The 15,338-nt window shown below is 38.7% G+C and overlaps 1 protein-coding gene across 3 annotated transcripts in view; it reads right to left on the minus strand.

Moving 5' to 3' along the window:
- Window positions 1-15,338, minus strand: part of LOC136866022 (transmembrane 7 superfamily member 3) — a 112,714-nt gene that overhangs the window by 16,557 nt on the left and 80,819 nt on the right. For 2 of the 3 annotated variants that reach the window (XM_067142632.2, XM_067142630.2), the window contains one exon: window positions 7,023-7,193. The exons of the other annotated variant lie outside the window; for it this stretch is intronic. In XM_067142632.2, the coding sequence (XP_066998733.1) occupies window positions 7,023-7,193 (171 nt within the window). The remainder of the gene's footprint in view (window positions 1-7,022; window positions 7,194-15,338) is intronic. 3 annotated transcript variants of the gene reach the window in all.

Below are 15,338 nucleotides of genomic sequence, written 5' to 3' on the forward strand. Positions count from 1 at the left end.
CCAGATGGTCAATCGATTAGAAAATAAAAATAAAAATAAAAATGTTGACGCGGCTCTCGCACCGTATAAGCCACTGACGTTAGCACACACGCCGAGCAGCTGTTGGCGTAGCGGTAAGAGCTCGGACTGGTAATTCGATGGTCGTGGGTTCGACTCCCCGTGCCGAGAATACTTTTCTCAATTTTTATATATTAATTCATTTTAATTTATTTTATTTATATGCAAAAGGCATATAGGACGTCATTTTCTTAATGAGCGCACAATTGTAGAAAATTTTGAGTTGCGAACTTTCCCGACGTATTCAAACAGAAATTCCTTTTTTCTCCTTTATTGGCTATCTCCCCACCCTGGGGAATGTGCCATAAACGTGAATAGTCGTTTCGCTGTAAGATTCGTTTTCACCTGACAAGTGAAGGTTGCTCCTGGCGGCTGTACACAAACAATAGATTCTTGGCGCAGGAAGAAAAAAGTCTGACAATGAAATCCCAATTTTTTTAACCTTTTCTATGCCTTATGCATATAAATAAATACAATGAATGATTCACCTCTTTGCTTAACTGGAAAATGAATAATATAGAAGTTGACAGAAAAACTAGTCTCCAGACGGGCAATCGAACCCACGACCATCGAATTACCAGTCCGAGCTCTTACCGCTGTAACCGTCCAGGCTTCTCCAGCCCTACTAATTTAATATAATATCATTTTACGCGATATCATTTGATATCAAGTTTATGCGCCATCGGCAATTATTCGTAATAACATATTTATATTACGTCAAGCATTTGTAAATAAGGTTTTTGCAATCATATTGTATATATTATAACATCATTTATTATTTATTATTATATTATGAAAGATAGGATTTGGTTAATATGTTGAAATATTGCTGTTGTCATTTCATCTCATATTTGTGTATACGGAAACGGTTATTCTTGAGCGTGGAAAATTACATGACTCATGGGTTTAACTCATGAGCCAAGGCTAGCAAACAGCGACCCGCGCGCGAGGCTTGCAAGCTGGTCAGCTACATCATCGCCACACCTACTGGACTTGTCAAGAAAGAAGAGAAGGGGAGTTGATAAATCGATCTACGAATCAGATACTTCGTTGTATATGAGTTTTGAGATTGAACTGATACCGAGAGTGGGGGTGAACCCGGATATATAGAGATTCTCACCACGAAAACGGCACCTAACAACCTAACTACAACTTCTGCTGTGAACCTATCTACTATTAGTACTTCTACTGTGAACATCTACTGTGAACGACGTTATTGATTTTTGAAACAGTGTGTGGTCGCTCCGCGACATAGTTATTTTTGTACAATGTGTTATCGCTTCGATACAGTACTTAGATGCGGTTATGTTATCGGATCTGCGTGAGACGAAACAAGCTTACGGCTTGTGTTATATTCAGTAAATCTTCTGGACGAAGAACTATGTTTAGTTCAAGTCTACGGATTTTGGTACTAGTCTGTACCGTATAAATAGTATAGCTCAGTTGGATTGAGATTTCTACTAATATGGGAAATTTCATATCTCTGAATTTTCTCCCCTTACGATCAACGCTGATCAGTTTTTACAAGTATAGGGCCAATGTCTAATTTAAAGACTAGGTAATTAGGGAGTGCTAGTCCAGATAGCCCGTACCAGATCAGAGAAGGAAGGAAGGATGCCCATGGAGCAAATTCTACATCGAGAAGAAGAGAACGAGTAACCACGGAAACCCGATGATTTCAACGAAAGCTGCAATTGGTGAGCTTCAATTAGATAAAGCAAGCAATTAGTAAATTCAGTAAATTCTAAATCCCTCCACGCTTTAAGGAACTTTTCCGATTCATCTCATTTTTTTTGTATAATAAATTCATTTGTATTTTATATTGCGTTAATTTTCTTTCTTAAGCGATACTTAATGGTTAATTATTTAAAATCCTACCCCTGTGATATAAGTATAAGCCTCTATGCTAGTAAATATAAATTTTGGTTTACAGTTTTGTTTAAAACTGTAACACTGGCGCCCAGACATCACATAGAGAAATGGGAAACCATGGAATGTTAATTGTTTCTATTTGCGTGGCAATTTTCGGGCAAGCCACATATAGTTTATTTGATATTCATGTGTCCCAAGGTAATAACTTTCATCTCCCCAAGTGTCTTGATGAGGAGAGCGAACAGTTACACCGCTACGCCAACGACTGCTCGGCGTGTGCATTAACGTAAGTGGCTTATACGGTGCGAGAGCCACGTCAACATTTTTATTTTTATTTTCTGTACGCTTGGCCATCTGGAGTTCCCACTTCGGGTACTTCAATTTCTAGCCAAGCCCTGCATGTTCTAAAAATTTGAGCGAAATCGGTGGTGAGTAGGGAATGCCCCTTGTCAGACTTGTGCCCAGGTTAGACGTGCTTCAGTCCGAGGTCTGCTTACAGTACGTACGCTACAGAACAAACGCAATGGGACAAACTTCACTGGAGAAACGTCAACGTTTCACCCATCATCACAGACAAGTCAAAGTCGTAAATAGTTCACATTCCACTGTACAGGGCACCGTAAAATGTTTCAAAGAACGAAAAGTTTTAGTCAACAAGGCAAGACAGAGCTCCAGAAAAATCTTTAGTTACGTAATAAGATGCCAAGAATCTGCTAAGTTTACTTTAGAGGTTGAAAAGTGGTGAGGAAAGACATCTAATCCTGAAGCAGTGAGAAATGTGTTACGGAAACAATCATAACGGCCGAGTAGCTAGGAAGAAACCTTTCAATAGTGAACTCAACAAAAGGAAGAGACCACATTTGCTAAGGAACACCAAAATAACGATTTTGAAGGTTGGAAAACAGTTATTTTTCACCGACGAATATAAGATAAACCTCCTTGGATCCGATGGGAGGGCTTATTTGTGGTATAAGCCAAATACCGAACTTCAAAAGAAGAATCTACGACTATCTATGAAACATGGTGGTGGGTCAGTCACAATATGGGGTTGTATGGCTGCTAGTAGGGTGGGTAATTTAGAGTTCATACATGACATTATGGACCAACATGTATATCTAAATATCGTTCAGAATAATTTGCAACCCAGTGTTCAAAACCTTGGGATTGGTAGTGCATAGAAATTTTATCAGGATAACGATCCGAAACACCAGGTTCTAAAAGTTCACACCTGGCTTCTTTACAAGTGGCCAAAGATATTAGAAACCCCACCCCAATCACCGGATATTAATGTAATAGAACTTCTATGGTCTCACCTCAAAGTTAAGTAAGGCAGCAATCTACCAAAAACAAGAATTACTTGAGGAAAGCAATTTTAGAAGAATGGAACAGGATTCCTGTGTCTTACTGGGAAAAGCTGGTGAAATCAATACCCAATAGATCGAGGGACGTTATAAACAATAACGGATTTCCTACAAAGTGTTCATCATTTCGATTCGTATTCTATTTCCAACATCTACAGTGGCAAAAGACAATTATTGTGTTATAGTAAGGAAGTGTACGAGTTTTAATTTGAGACACAATCTTTCCTATTATGACAAAATGTAATTTTCTGTTTCATTGTTTCAAATTATGAACTGCTAAGTACGGATTGTATGAAGGATATACTCTCTAGTATTATCAAATAATCAAATCCTTCCCATTCCTAGGCCTTTCCTGTCCCATCGTCGCCATAAGAGCTATCTATGTCGGTGGGACGTAAAAGCCAATTGCAAAAAAAAAAGTTCTTAGGCAATGAAAACCTAGGAATTCCACTCACGAGAAAACCACGTTTCTCCATTTGCCGTGTGAAAGATTGCCGCGTTGCCTAAGAAGGGAACAGAAGACACCGATGGTAGAATAATCGAGCTATAATTAAGCAATAAAAATGCCATGAACAGTTCTCCGGGCATTACTGACCGCTCAGTTTTGGGCTTCTTCTGTTAAGCTTTACTCCGAAGGAGTTACGAGGTATCCTTTGCCCAGCGACTATATATATAATACATCTATATAACTTATATATATTAAAAATATTTACGAAAACTAAAGTCAGTCAGTCCGGCCATTCTATCTGGTCGATTTCCATCATGTTTTTTTTAAACTGAAAGGTATTCATGCACAGATTTGTCATCAGGTACTATAAATCATTTAACTTCCGCCTTCCTCGAATTATTTGATTTTTCTATTTTTGTTTCTTTGAAGAAATCATATCTTTGGTTCTAATTGAGGTACGGAGTTCATTTTGGCCTATGAACACTCAGTTATCAAGTTCTTTCATTTCAGCTCTTAACTATTCAAATTGGTTGATTCTGAGGAAAGTTATGAGTGCAGATTCAATTTGACGTCTAATTTCAACTTTTTTTCTAATTGAAGCAATCATATCCTTCCTTCTAATTGAGGTACGTAGTTCGTTTTGGTCTAAAAACACTCAGTGGATCAAGCGCTTTCTTTTGATAGATAGATAGATAGATAGATAGATAGATAGATAGATAGATAGATAGATAAAGCCTTTATTTACTGTGGCGAAGTTAGGGCTCTTGGCCCTTTCTTACACTTAACCACACACATATTTTTATTATTCCATAATCATATTAAACCAATATTTAATTTATTGTGCAATAATATATCATTTTCACACACAATCACTCGTTCCACTCATACAGGTACTGTACCTTGCTGGAAGCACTTAACGAGGAACTGCTGGTAGGAGGTTTTAAATATACTTTTTGATGCAGCATCCTTGATGTCCTTGGGAAGAGCATTCCACCATCCCGAAGCGGTGATAGTAAATGATCGATGGTACGTGGTTGTTCGGTGGATAGGTATTTCTAGGAGGGACACTGAGCGAGTATCATGAGGATGTAAAGAACCAAGGTGACGAAAATAGCTGGAGAGATAAGCAGGGATGTCTTCCGAAAGTACCTGGTACACAAGAGTATTTGCATGTAGTTTACGCCTGTCATCTAGTCGTAACCAAGATAATTGTTTATAGTAGGGAGAAACTCGAGCGTCATACCGTAAATCCATAGCATATCTAAGACAAGCATTTTGAGTGCGTTGTAGTTTCAAGCTTAATTCTTTTGTTATATCCGTAAGAATTACATCACAGTAGTCAAAAATGGGAAATAATAATGACCGAACAAGTTGAATTTTCAGTGATCGAGGGAATACATTTCTGAAACGTTTTAAGGGGTGCAAGCCACAATAAACCTTTTTGCAGATATTCTCAACTTGCGCTGTCCAGTTTAGAGTTTCCATTATAATAACACCAAGGTTAGAAACTGATTCACAATAAGGTATAACAGTATTATTTAAAGTTACGGTAGGAATGAAATTTTGTTTTAAAATGTGAAGATTCTTTGATGTACCGATGATAATGGCTTGCGTTTTATGGGGGTTTAATTTAAGGTTGTTTTTAATTGCATAGCTATTAATTTGTTCAAGGTCAGCGTTTACATTACATACTGCTTGTTGTATATTATTAGTTCTAGTGTGGTAATACATTTGCAGATCATCAGCATAAAGATGGTACTTGCAGTGCTTAATTGATCTGGTGATATCATTTATATATAAAGTGAATAGGAGAGGGCCTAGGACTGACCCTTGTGGAACACCAATATTTTGTTCGCCACGTTGATTTATTATTATTTGCAACCACACACTGCCGGCGGTTTGTGAGGTAAGAATAGAAAAATTCCAGCACTTTCTGGCTAAAGTTTAAGGACTGTAATTTGGAAAGAAGCAACCTAGGATCGACAGTATCAAATGTGCTACTGAAATCTAAAAGAGTAAGTATTGTCACTTGTTTGTTGTCCATTGCATATCTAATGTTATCTGTCACTTTCAGCAGAGCTGTTATGGTACTATGTTTTTTCTTAAAGCCTGATTGGTAAGAGTCGAGTAAAGCATATTTATGTAAGTACGTAAGGATTTGTTCATGTACCAGGCGTTCCAGCACTTTGGACAAGGGTGGTAGGATAGAAACTGGTCGGTAATCTGAAGGAATACTGGGTCCATCCTTTTTTGGGATTGGGATGACGATGTAATAACTACTTAAATTGGTAGATTCGGAGAAAAGGTATGAGTACATCTGTCTCCATGACGAAGATTTTTGAAGGACTTTTTAACAGTTCGGCGCGTAGTGTTGTTCCAAGGAACCTTTAATTCAATTTCTTTGTGTCATGTATTTTCAAGTGTTTTGTTGACATAATATTACATTCTATTACCACGGCAGATCATGTGCTATATTTCATTAACTCGAAACTTGGCAAATACATCCGTGAGGATAGTAACGAACAACACCATACTTTGTACATTGTGGGCGGAGCCAGCGGGAAACTGCTAGTTATTATTCATATTGAGGAACCGGGGGTTGTAACGGCTTAGCTGCCTGTCTTTATCTTGGTTTGATTCCCGGCATTGCTGGCGTGGGGTTTTCAGTTGAAAATTCCATGGTGTCAGGAAGGGCATGCGACCTTATATCCCAGGCCACAACTTTTTCATGCCCCAGTGCGTGCAGGAACACTTGATCAAGCGGGATAAGCTAAGGAAGAAGAAGATGAAGAAAATAGTTAATATTATTTGGCATCCAGCAACAATCATTTGGTGTTTCTGGTATAATCGCAATATACTCGTACTTCGCGGGGTACGAAAGCAAAAGAACTGTATGTTGGAGATACCCCAACCAAAGAGTTTGAATACCACTGGACTAAATGACCGCGTTTCGAATTTCGGTGGATACTGCAGTGGAATTTTCATATGAAAAAAAAAAAGCATAAGGCGCCCGACCAGAACCCAATAATGGCTCCAACGAACTTCGAAATAACTTTTGCTTTTCATCTAAGGTATCTTAATACAGTATTGACTTACAGAATACACTTTTATGCAAAACATAAATAGTCACTTCCGGCTCTACTGATATGGTTTTCTAGTGGAGGAGGGAGAGGGAGGAAAAGGGAGAAAGAGACAGGCGATACTTACATACTAACTGAAATACTAGATTATATCACACTGGCATTTCCACAATTAACGTTTTAAGAACAATTCTATATACGTACTCGGTTCATTGAAGTCAGGGTTGTACGAAGCAATAATCATATATGCTACATTAGCAGCTGCTATAAATCCCAGTAGAAACATCTCCGTTTTAAAAAATCTGTGTCCGAAGAAGCACATTAGTAGGCCACAGAAAAATATCATGGCACAAAGTAGTTTAGAAAACGGTGCAGCTGTAAGGCAAAACAAATAAAATCACAAAGATATTCAAATACACAAACAGGTAAGAGGAAAAAAATGGTCTTTATTAGTACGGTAGGGAAACATTTTACAGACTAAATTAATTTAGAAGAACTTCCTGCTTATTAAGTATCATGAATGTAATGAAAACCGACCACATATCATATTAAAATTTATTCACACAGAGTATCTGTATACATCCAATAATAATAATAATAATAATAATAATAATAATAATAATAATAATAATAATGGTTTGACGCCGAGGTGCCGGAATTTTATCTCGCAGGAATTCTTTTACGTGCCAGTAAATCTACAGACACGAGGATGTATTTAATAACCAGAAAATTCCATATATAGTAAAATGATAAAATCAGACTTGCACTATTACTTAATAGATGTGAAGAAAATTTAGATTAGACATCTTCCCGACATTAGGTGATAGTCCCATTCTGACAAGTGTGGACATTTCGGTTGCTGGACAGTATGATGCATTGTCGAAATAATCCCATCTATTAGACGCCCGTCATTCAATTCTGCATCTTTACATACAGTTGAATAGTTTCAATATAGTGTTATCTCTGAATATAACAGGAAATGGTTAAATAGAACTTCAATTATTAACTCTGAAGAGTGTATTAGAATATTACTTTGAAAATATGATAATCCAAATCTCACATGACTATTTATCGTCTTTTCAACTACCGTCGGTCTTGAGACATGGCGTGCTAACCACTATCATATGGAAATAAAGATCTTTTGTACCTTTTTGATACAGCGGGCGGACTATCCTGTTTTGAGTGCTGCAACGAAATGTGTATTTTAAACTGAAGGTTCCAGAGAAGCTTGATTAATTTCAATCCCTGCTTAACATGATGATCTCGTGATGTACCCGAGATGCATGCGATTAAATCGTTACTAATGAAAGAAAGTAGGCTAAGTTATTAATGTAACACTTCGGTTAAGTGTCCATTGTTTCACAAACATATGTACAACATTTGTTATTAAACAAGTGTTAAAGACAAATTAACATGTTTTCGTGAGGTTTCTGAACGTGTCTGATACTGGGCATCTTTTGTTTCCTTACATAAAGCGCTAATAACGGTATACTGGAATTATATTTTGTCACACTTGGTCGAGGTTATTATAGGTTATGGTTAGCGGAGATCACGAAGACGAACCTGAACAGTACGAGGCAACAAAAGTGTTAATATCATGAATTCAAGACAAAAAAATATCATAGATTTTATGCGAGAGTGCTTTGAAAGTTAAAGCTGCTATTGTTTTTACGTCCCACCACAGTATTCAATATACTGTAATCTTACACGCGTGGAATCTAGCAATCTTACAACGCTGGGAGAAATGTGATAAATGATGTAAATCTTGAATAACTTTCGGGTATTCTTTTACTGCGGGAAAAATAATGTAATGTCTTGCCAGTGCTGTTATGAGAGCAGAAACTCTTTGCAGAATGCAACGCACTCTAGTCTTGCACTCATGAACAGTCTCCTACCATTACATGAAAAAGAGTACGAAAAGTCTGGGAAAGTCTGGGTTGACCACGGAGCCCTTAACCGAGTTCTGGCATTGCTTTGATTTACTTGTGTCAGGCTCTCCATTTTCATCTATCCTATCCGACCTCCCTTTGTCACCTCTTGTTCTTTTCCGACACCCACCTATTACAGCATTTGAGGGCTAGGGAGTATTTCATATTTATGCTCTTCATGAGCCTTGTCTTTCTTTGGCCGATAATTTCATTTTTCTGATTGTCGGATCCCTTCCATTTTTTCTGATTAGTGTTATACTTCCTCTTAAAACAATGATCATCACCACCACCACCACTCTAACCTATATTCAAAATCTTCCAGTAACTTGTTTATTTGAGTTTGGAAATTCTAAATATTTGTAGAAAACATTTTTATGACAACTCTAAAATGTTTTATTTTCTAAGTACGGGTCGTCCTTCGCCTTCTTCAGCTTGTAGATATGTCTTCATAGATATGTCTTCATAAGGCAGTAAAGCTCCAAACATGTATGTTGTGGATGCCGCCGTTTTGAAATTTTTACAGCTGTTGAGAGGTTTAACACGGGGCTGGTGCGGTGCTAATTTAATACAAGTATTAACAATTTGTTACTGTTAATTATAGATGAGACTGTCATTTTGTCGAGCTATGTCAAGCGTACTTAACAGCAGTGTTGACACTTAACGTTCATTGAAGAAACCGGTCCTTAGTCTGAAAGCCTAAGGCGTCTCCACAATCCTCTCTTCGCAACTAGCTCTGTGGTCTCGTCTATTTCTAGAAATCTTATCATTAAATCTTTAAAAACTGAGTGGAACCATCGTCCCCTTGGTCTCCCTCTACTTGTCTAACCTTCCATGGCAAAGTCCATTATTTTCCTAGGTTGACCAATCTATTCTTCTCCGTTATCCCACCAAGCCGATCTATAAATATGCATAAAATCACAGTGTAGGATAGACTGGTCTGGAAGCGGGCTTAAAATTTTTGTCACCGTAATGTACCTTAGTTCAACAGTTCACCGCTACGTGCGGTGCAAACTGCGGGCCGAGAGAACTGGCCATCAGGAAAAGCATACAACTATTATCGGCACACTTTATCTGGATGCATTTGTGTACGGGGGTAAGGAGTAAGGAGGGAGCAGTCCCGGTTCTGGCAGTGCTGCCAACTGAATGAAAATGAAATCTGAATTGAATCGAGGATATGATCGATCGATATGAAGTTTCTAAACCGTTATTATTTTAAGCCAACAATTGTGTCACATACACATTATATAACATTTCTCGATGCGAATCTTCTTCCTAGCATGAATTCTATAGTTTGGCTTTGCTGTGTAAACAACAACAGTACTAGTACGTAAAGTGTACGCCAGATGTCGCACAACGATGCTTAAGCGATTCATAGTTTGTGTTTCAAAGGTTGCCAGCACGAATCTCGAAGATTGCCGAGGTCGACCGATTCAGCACTAGGGTGTAAATGCATCCAGATAGAGTGTGCCGATAATACATTTCTTTTAACAACAGTGGCGTATACTGGGATCACGACGTGGGCTACCAGCAGACTTAGGTTACTCCTTTTCGATGGTTGGTTTAGTGAACGTCAAGCCTTGAGCGTTTTGAGCTGCAGCCAATAGCCAACGGAGAAGCCTGCTGTGTTGGGAAGGCTGCTTCACAAGCTACTGCCCTGACTTCTGTTACTGACAATGCTCAACACCTGATAAGTGAAGATGGTAGCCTAATGTTTAGCAAATTAACGTCCGGTTTTGTGGCTAAATGGATAGAATGCTTACCTTTGGTCCGATGGCCCCGGATCAATTTTCAGAATCAACACTCTCATACTGTTAATTCCCCTGGCTTGGGGACTGGATGTTTATGATGTCTTCGCCATTCATTTTATTCTCATTAGGACACCACCAAGCCTATACAGACGCCATGCACCATTATTATTAAATACAAATGCTGAATTTTACAGCGGTCGTACCCATCGTTCACTGGTTTATTAGCTTCCCCGGGAGATCAGTGGTGGTGTCCGACCCATGATCACGGGTTCGATTCCAGCCAATAAAAGAGAACCTGAAAGACTGCATTCCATTTTAGCAGATCTACCTATAAAAAGAAAACTATATTACTCCTATAAAAGCAACCCTGCAGTGTCTTCCTACAAGGATGTTGAAGTAAACGGAAGTGAAATACCAGCACTCTGTTATCTATATGAAGTATGAGGTGAGGAAGTATGTACGATAAGTAACGCATGGTTGACAGCAGTGACGATCTGACGGACCGAAGCCTAGCACACCTATGCTCCCCGCTCTCCGCTCACAACCGATACACAGCAGCAAGTCGTACGGGGCGAGTAGAGGGGAAGCGGACGAGTGTCTGGGCTGCGATTTCAGTCTCCGATGCCTAGCTCTCAGAACGTTTTTTTCTCACTGCTTTCAAGTTTTGCAAATGGAACAAATGTGTCAGATGCTTACAATATAATGTGCTTTATACTTCCATCATTCTCAATTGAGGTTTGGGCTTCACCGATAGACTTGGTAGCCCTCAGTACACGCCACTGTTTAACAAAACTAAAATGCTTAATGTAATGTTTGATTCAGATAAGCTACATAATAAACAATAACTTTAAACGTCTCACGAACAAATCACCTCTACGATACTACGAAATTAAACTATATAAAATAATAACTAGACGATTAAACCAAAATACCTCTTCCGAATTAATCCACATACAGCGTCCATTGTTTCATCTATCCCTTCGTCTCAAGTCTCGTTGTCGAATTCTTCTGCTTGCTGTACTGCATCATCCGCAAATATAATGTTAATGTACAATTTTTCAAGATTCGATCACTACTGATCTGCATTTAGGACAGTCGCCCAAGTGGCAGATTCCCTATCTGTTGTTTTCCTAGCCTTTTCTTAAAGGATTGCAAGGAAATTGGAAATTTATTGAACATCTCCCATGGTAAGTTATTCCAATCCCAAACTCCCCTTCCTATAAATGAATATTTGCCCCAATTTTTATTTTTAACGACAACACTCAAACTTATTCGTTTACTAATGGCATCCCACGCCATCTCTCCAGTGACAGTTCGGAACATATTACTTAGTCGAGCAGCTCGTCTCCTTTTTCCAAAGTGGAGAACCATATATTCTTTGCGGTCGGTGCAAGTAAAAGAGGACCGATGATTTTCAATAAGAGCGAACAAGGTGTCTTCAAAACGGATGGGGAATTTATGTTTTGTGCCAAATAATGTTCAACAGTTGATAATAATTTGTATAAATTAATACTTTTCTGTGCTAATTTTCCTCTTGTTTTACAATTTACCAAATATGCTACAGGGAAATTAAGAAATGACTTCTGAAGCCATTAAAGCACTTTTAAATACTAAACATGTTAAGAATTTTGGAAAAGTGTCTGGCTACAAATCCTCAGACATAATAGTTGACACATGTCTTTAACTCTCATCTTCTCCCAAGGCGAATAAGGATAAATATGCGAAGAAGTTACTTTCTTACACACCCGGAGATAAAGAGGATGTTGTGTATCGGACGCAAACAGATTCTCATAATCTGTCCATTTTACATGAAGATGGCTGTCATTCAGGATCAGAATTCAGGACAGGTGTCTGTGCGAAATCGGTACGAGTCACTCCAGATAGAACAACAGAGGGAAGATGAGGGACAGGGAACTGTTGCTGAGATGTGTGGAAGTAGGAGAAAGGGAAAAGGTAGGAAAGGAAAATGTAGAGTAGAGGATAGGAAAAGACAGGTGGAACAGGGTCATGGGAAGGAGAAAAGGGAGGTGGAAGTAGCTTCTGCAGCTATCAGGAAAGATAGGGCTGACCAGGAGGGGAGGGGATCAAACGAGCTGGGTAGGGTTGAGGCTCTGGTCATGGGGGATTCCATCGTTAGACACGTGGGGAAAGTGTGTGGAGGAAAGGGTACCAGGGTAGAGTGTTATCCAGGAATTAGGTTGAGGCAGATGTTGAGGAAAGGAGAAGGTGGTAGTGTTTCACGCTGGTACCAACAACGTAAGGCAAGCTGATATAAGTACCAACATAGTTGGAGATGTGTGGGATCTGGTAAATGCAGCACGGGTGAAGTTTAAGAAAGCGGAGATTGTTATTAGTGGAATACTGTGTAGAAGGGATACTGACTGGAGGGTGATTAGGGATTTAAATGAGACTATGTAGTGAGTATGTGGGAAACTGGGAGTGAAATTTCTAGACCCTAATGGGTGGGTAGGAGATAGGGATCTGTGCTCAGATGGCCTTCATTTAAACCGCAGAGGTACGTATAAGTTAGGAAATTTGTTTGGAAGGGTAATAGGGAGGTACATTCAGGGAAACGTGATGGCCTAGGGAGCGGTGATAAGGGAACAGGGAACTGGAAATCAAGTAGGGATGACATAAAATTGTTAGTGTTGAACTGTAGAAGTATTGTAAGGAAAGGAATAGAATTAAGTAATTTAATAGATATATATTTACCAGATATTGTAATAGGAGTTGAATCATGGCTGAGAAATGATATAATGGATGCAGAAATTTTCTCACGGCACTGGAGTGTGTATCGTAGAGATAGGATAGGAAGGGTGGGAGGGGGAGTGTTCATTCTGGTGAAAGAGGAATTTGTAAGCTACGAAAAAGTTAAAGATGAGACACATGAAATTATAGGTGTAAGGCTCATTTCTAAAGATAATAAGCAACTTGATATGTTTGGAGTGTACAGATCGGGAAAGGGTAGCACTGACGCGGATTCGGAATTATTTGATAGGATAGTCAGCTATATGGGAAATGATTTGGAAAGAAATGTGATTGTAGCGGGAGATCTGAATTTGCCAGATGTCAATTGGGAAAGAAATGCGAACGACAGGAAGCATGACCAACAAATGGCAAATAAGTTAATATGGGAAGGACAGCTGATTCAGAAAGTGGTGGAACCAACCAGAGGGAAAAATATTCTGGATGTCGTGCTGATAAAACCAGATGAGCTCTAAAGGGAAACTGAAGTAATAGATGGTATTAGTGATCATGAAGCTGTTTTTGTCGTAGTTAAAAATAAATGTGATAGAAAGGAGGGTCTTAAAAGTAGGACTGTTAGGCAGTAACATATGGCTGATAAAGCAGGCATGAGGCAGTTTCTAGAAAGTAACTATGATCGGTGGAAAACGGCAAATAAAAATGTAAACAGACTCTGGGATGGGTTTAAAGAAATTGTTGAGGAATGCGAAAACAGGTTTGTACCATTAAGGGTGGTAAGGAATGGTAAAGACCCACCTTATTATAATAGAGAAATAAAGAGACTACGAAGGAGGTGCAGACTGGAAAGAAATAAGAGTTAGAAATGGCTGTGGGAGTAAGGAGAAATTGAAGGAACTTACTAGAAAATTGAATCTAGCAAAGATGGGAAGATAAGGTCCATACCATTTCAAATCCCTAAATGAACTGGGAAAATGTTGAAGAACAAAACTGTGATTTTAGTCTCCCAAAACTTAATGGATATCTAACCACCTTAATGGAAATCTAAAACGTTTCGTCATTTACACCTTTTCGATAGGAGGGTTAATGATGAAGATTCATTAATGAACTGTTTTACAGTCGAGGTCCAAGTGGACATCGCCCAAAAGCGGGTGCGCGTAGGGCTAATTCCTTATAACTGGAAAACTAATGGACATATTTTAACTAAACTTCATATTATTTTAGAATCCACCTATTCAAAGGCTTTTTTTAAAAGTTCCATACTATTCCAGAATCCCAAAATGGCCTGACAGAAACAGTAATTTTACACTTTCACAAAATATCCATTAAGCCAACCTTCATGGAAATTATTTCTTCAACTTTTCTCATGCACACTTTTTCAATAGGAGGATTTTTTCTGCTACTTGCTTTACGTCGCACCGACACAGATAGGTCTTATGGCGACGATGGGATAGGAAAGGCCTAGGAGTTGGAAGGAAGCGGCCGTGGCCGCTCCAGCATTTGCCTGGTGTGAACATGTTAAACCACGGAAAACCACCTTCAGGGCTGCCAACAGTGGGATTCGAACCCACTATCTCCCGGATGCAAGCTCACAGCCGCGCGCCTCTACCGCACGGCCAGCTCGCCCAGTGTTCTTAAGTTTAAACCATTTAAAAATCTCAAATCAGTCTGAGGGTTTACATGACCAAAATGATGATTTTACTCTCCGACAAACCTTAATTAAAATTTATTTCTAAAACTCTTCTCTCATATACACTTTTCGACAGGATGAATAACAAGGGAGATATTATTACAGAATGTTTCGCAGTATAAGTCCTAGTAGACATAGCCCAGCAGCTGGTGTGCGAAGTGCTGATTTCTTATAAATGGTAAACTACTGGACGTATTTAATCAAACGTCATATTTAGAATCCACCTATCCAAAGGCAGTTTTTAGGTTTCATATTATTTCAAAATCACAAAATGAACTCGGCGTTTATAGCAAGACCGAAACATAGAATTTACTCTCCCATAAAACTTCCAAGATACCCTTATGAAAATCTATCAACCTTAATGGAAATATATTTCAAAAACGTTTTTTCTCAGGTACACTTTTTTGATAGGAGGAATAATAAGGGGGATATTATTAACGGGATGTTTTAC

This window comes from Anabrus simplex, chromosome 3, assembly GCF_040414725.1.
Source record: "Anabrus simplex isolate iqAnaSimp1 chromosome 3, ASM4041472v1, whole genome shotgun sequence".
NCBI classification, from domain to species: Eukaryota; Metazoa; Arthropoda; class Insecta; order Orthoptera; family Tettigoniidae; genus Anabrus; species Anabrus simplex.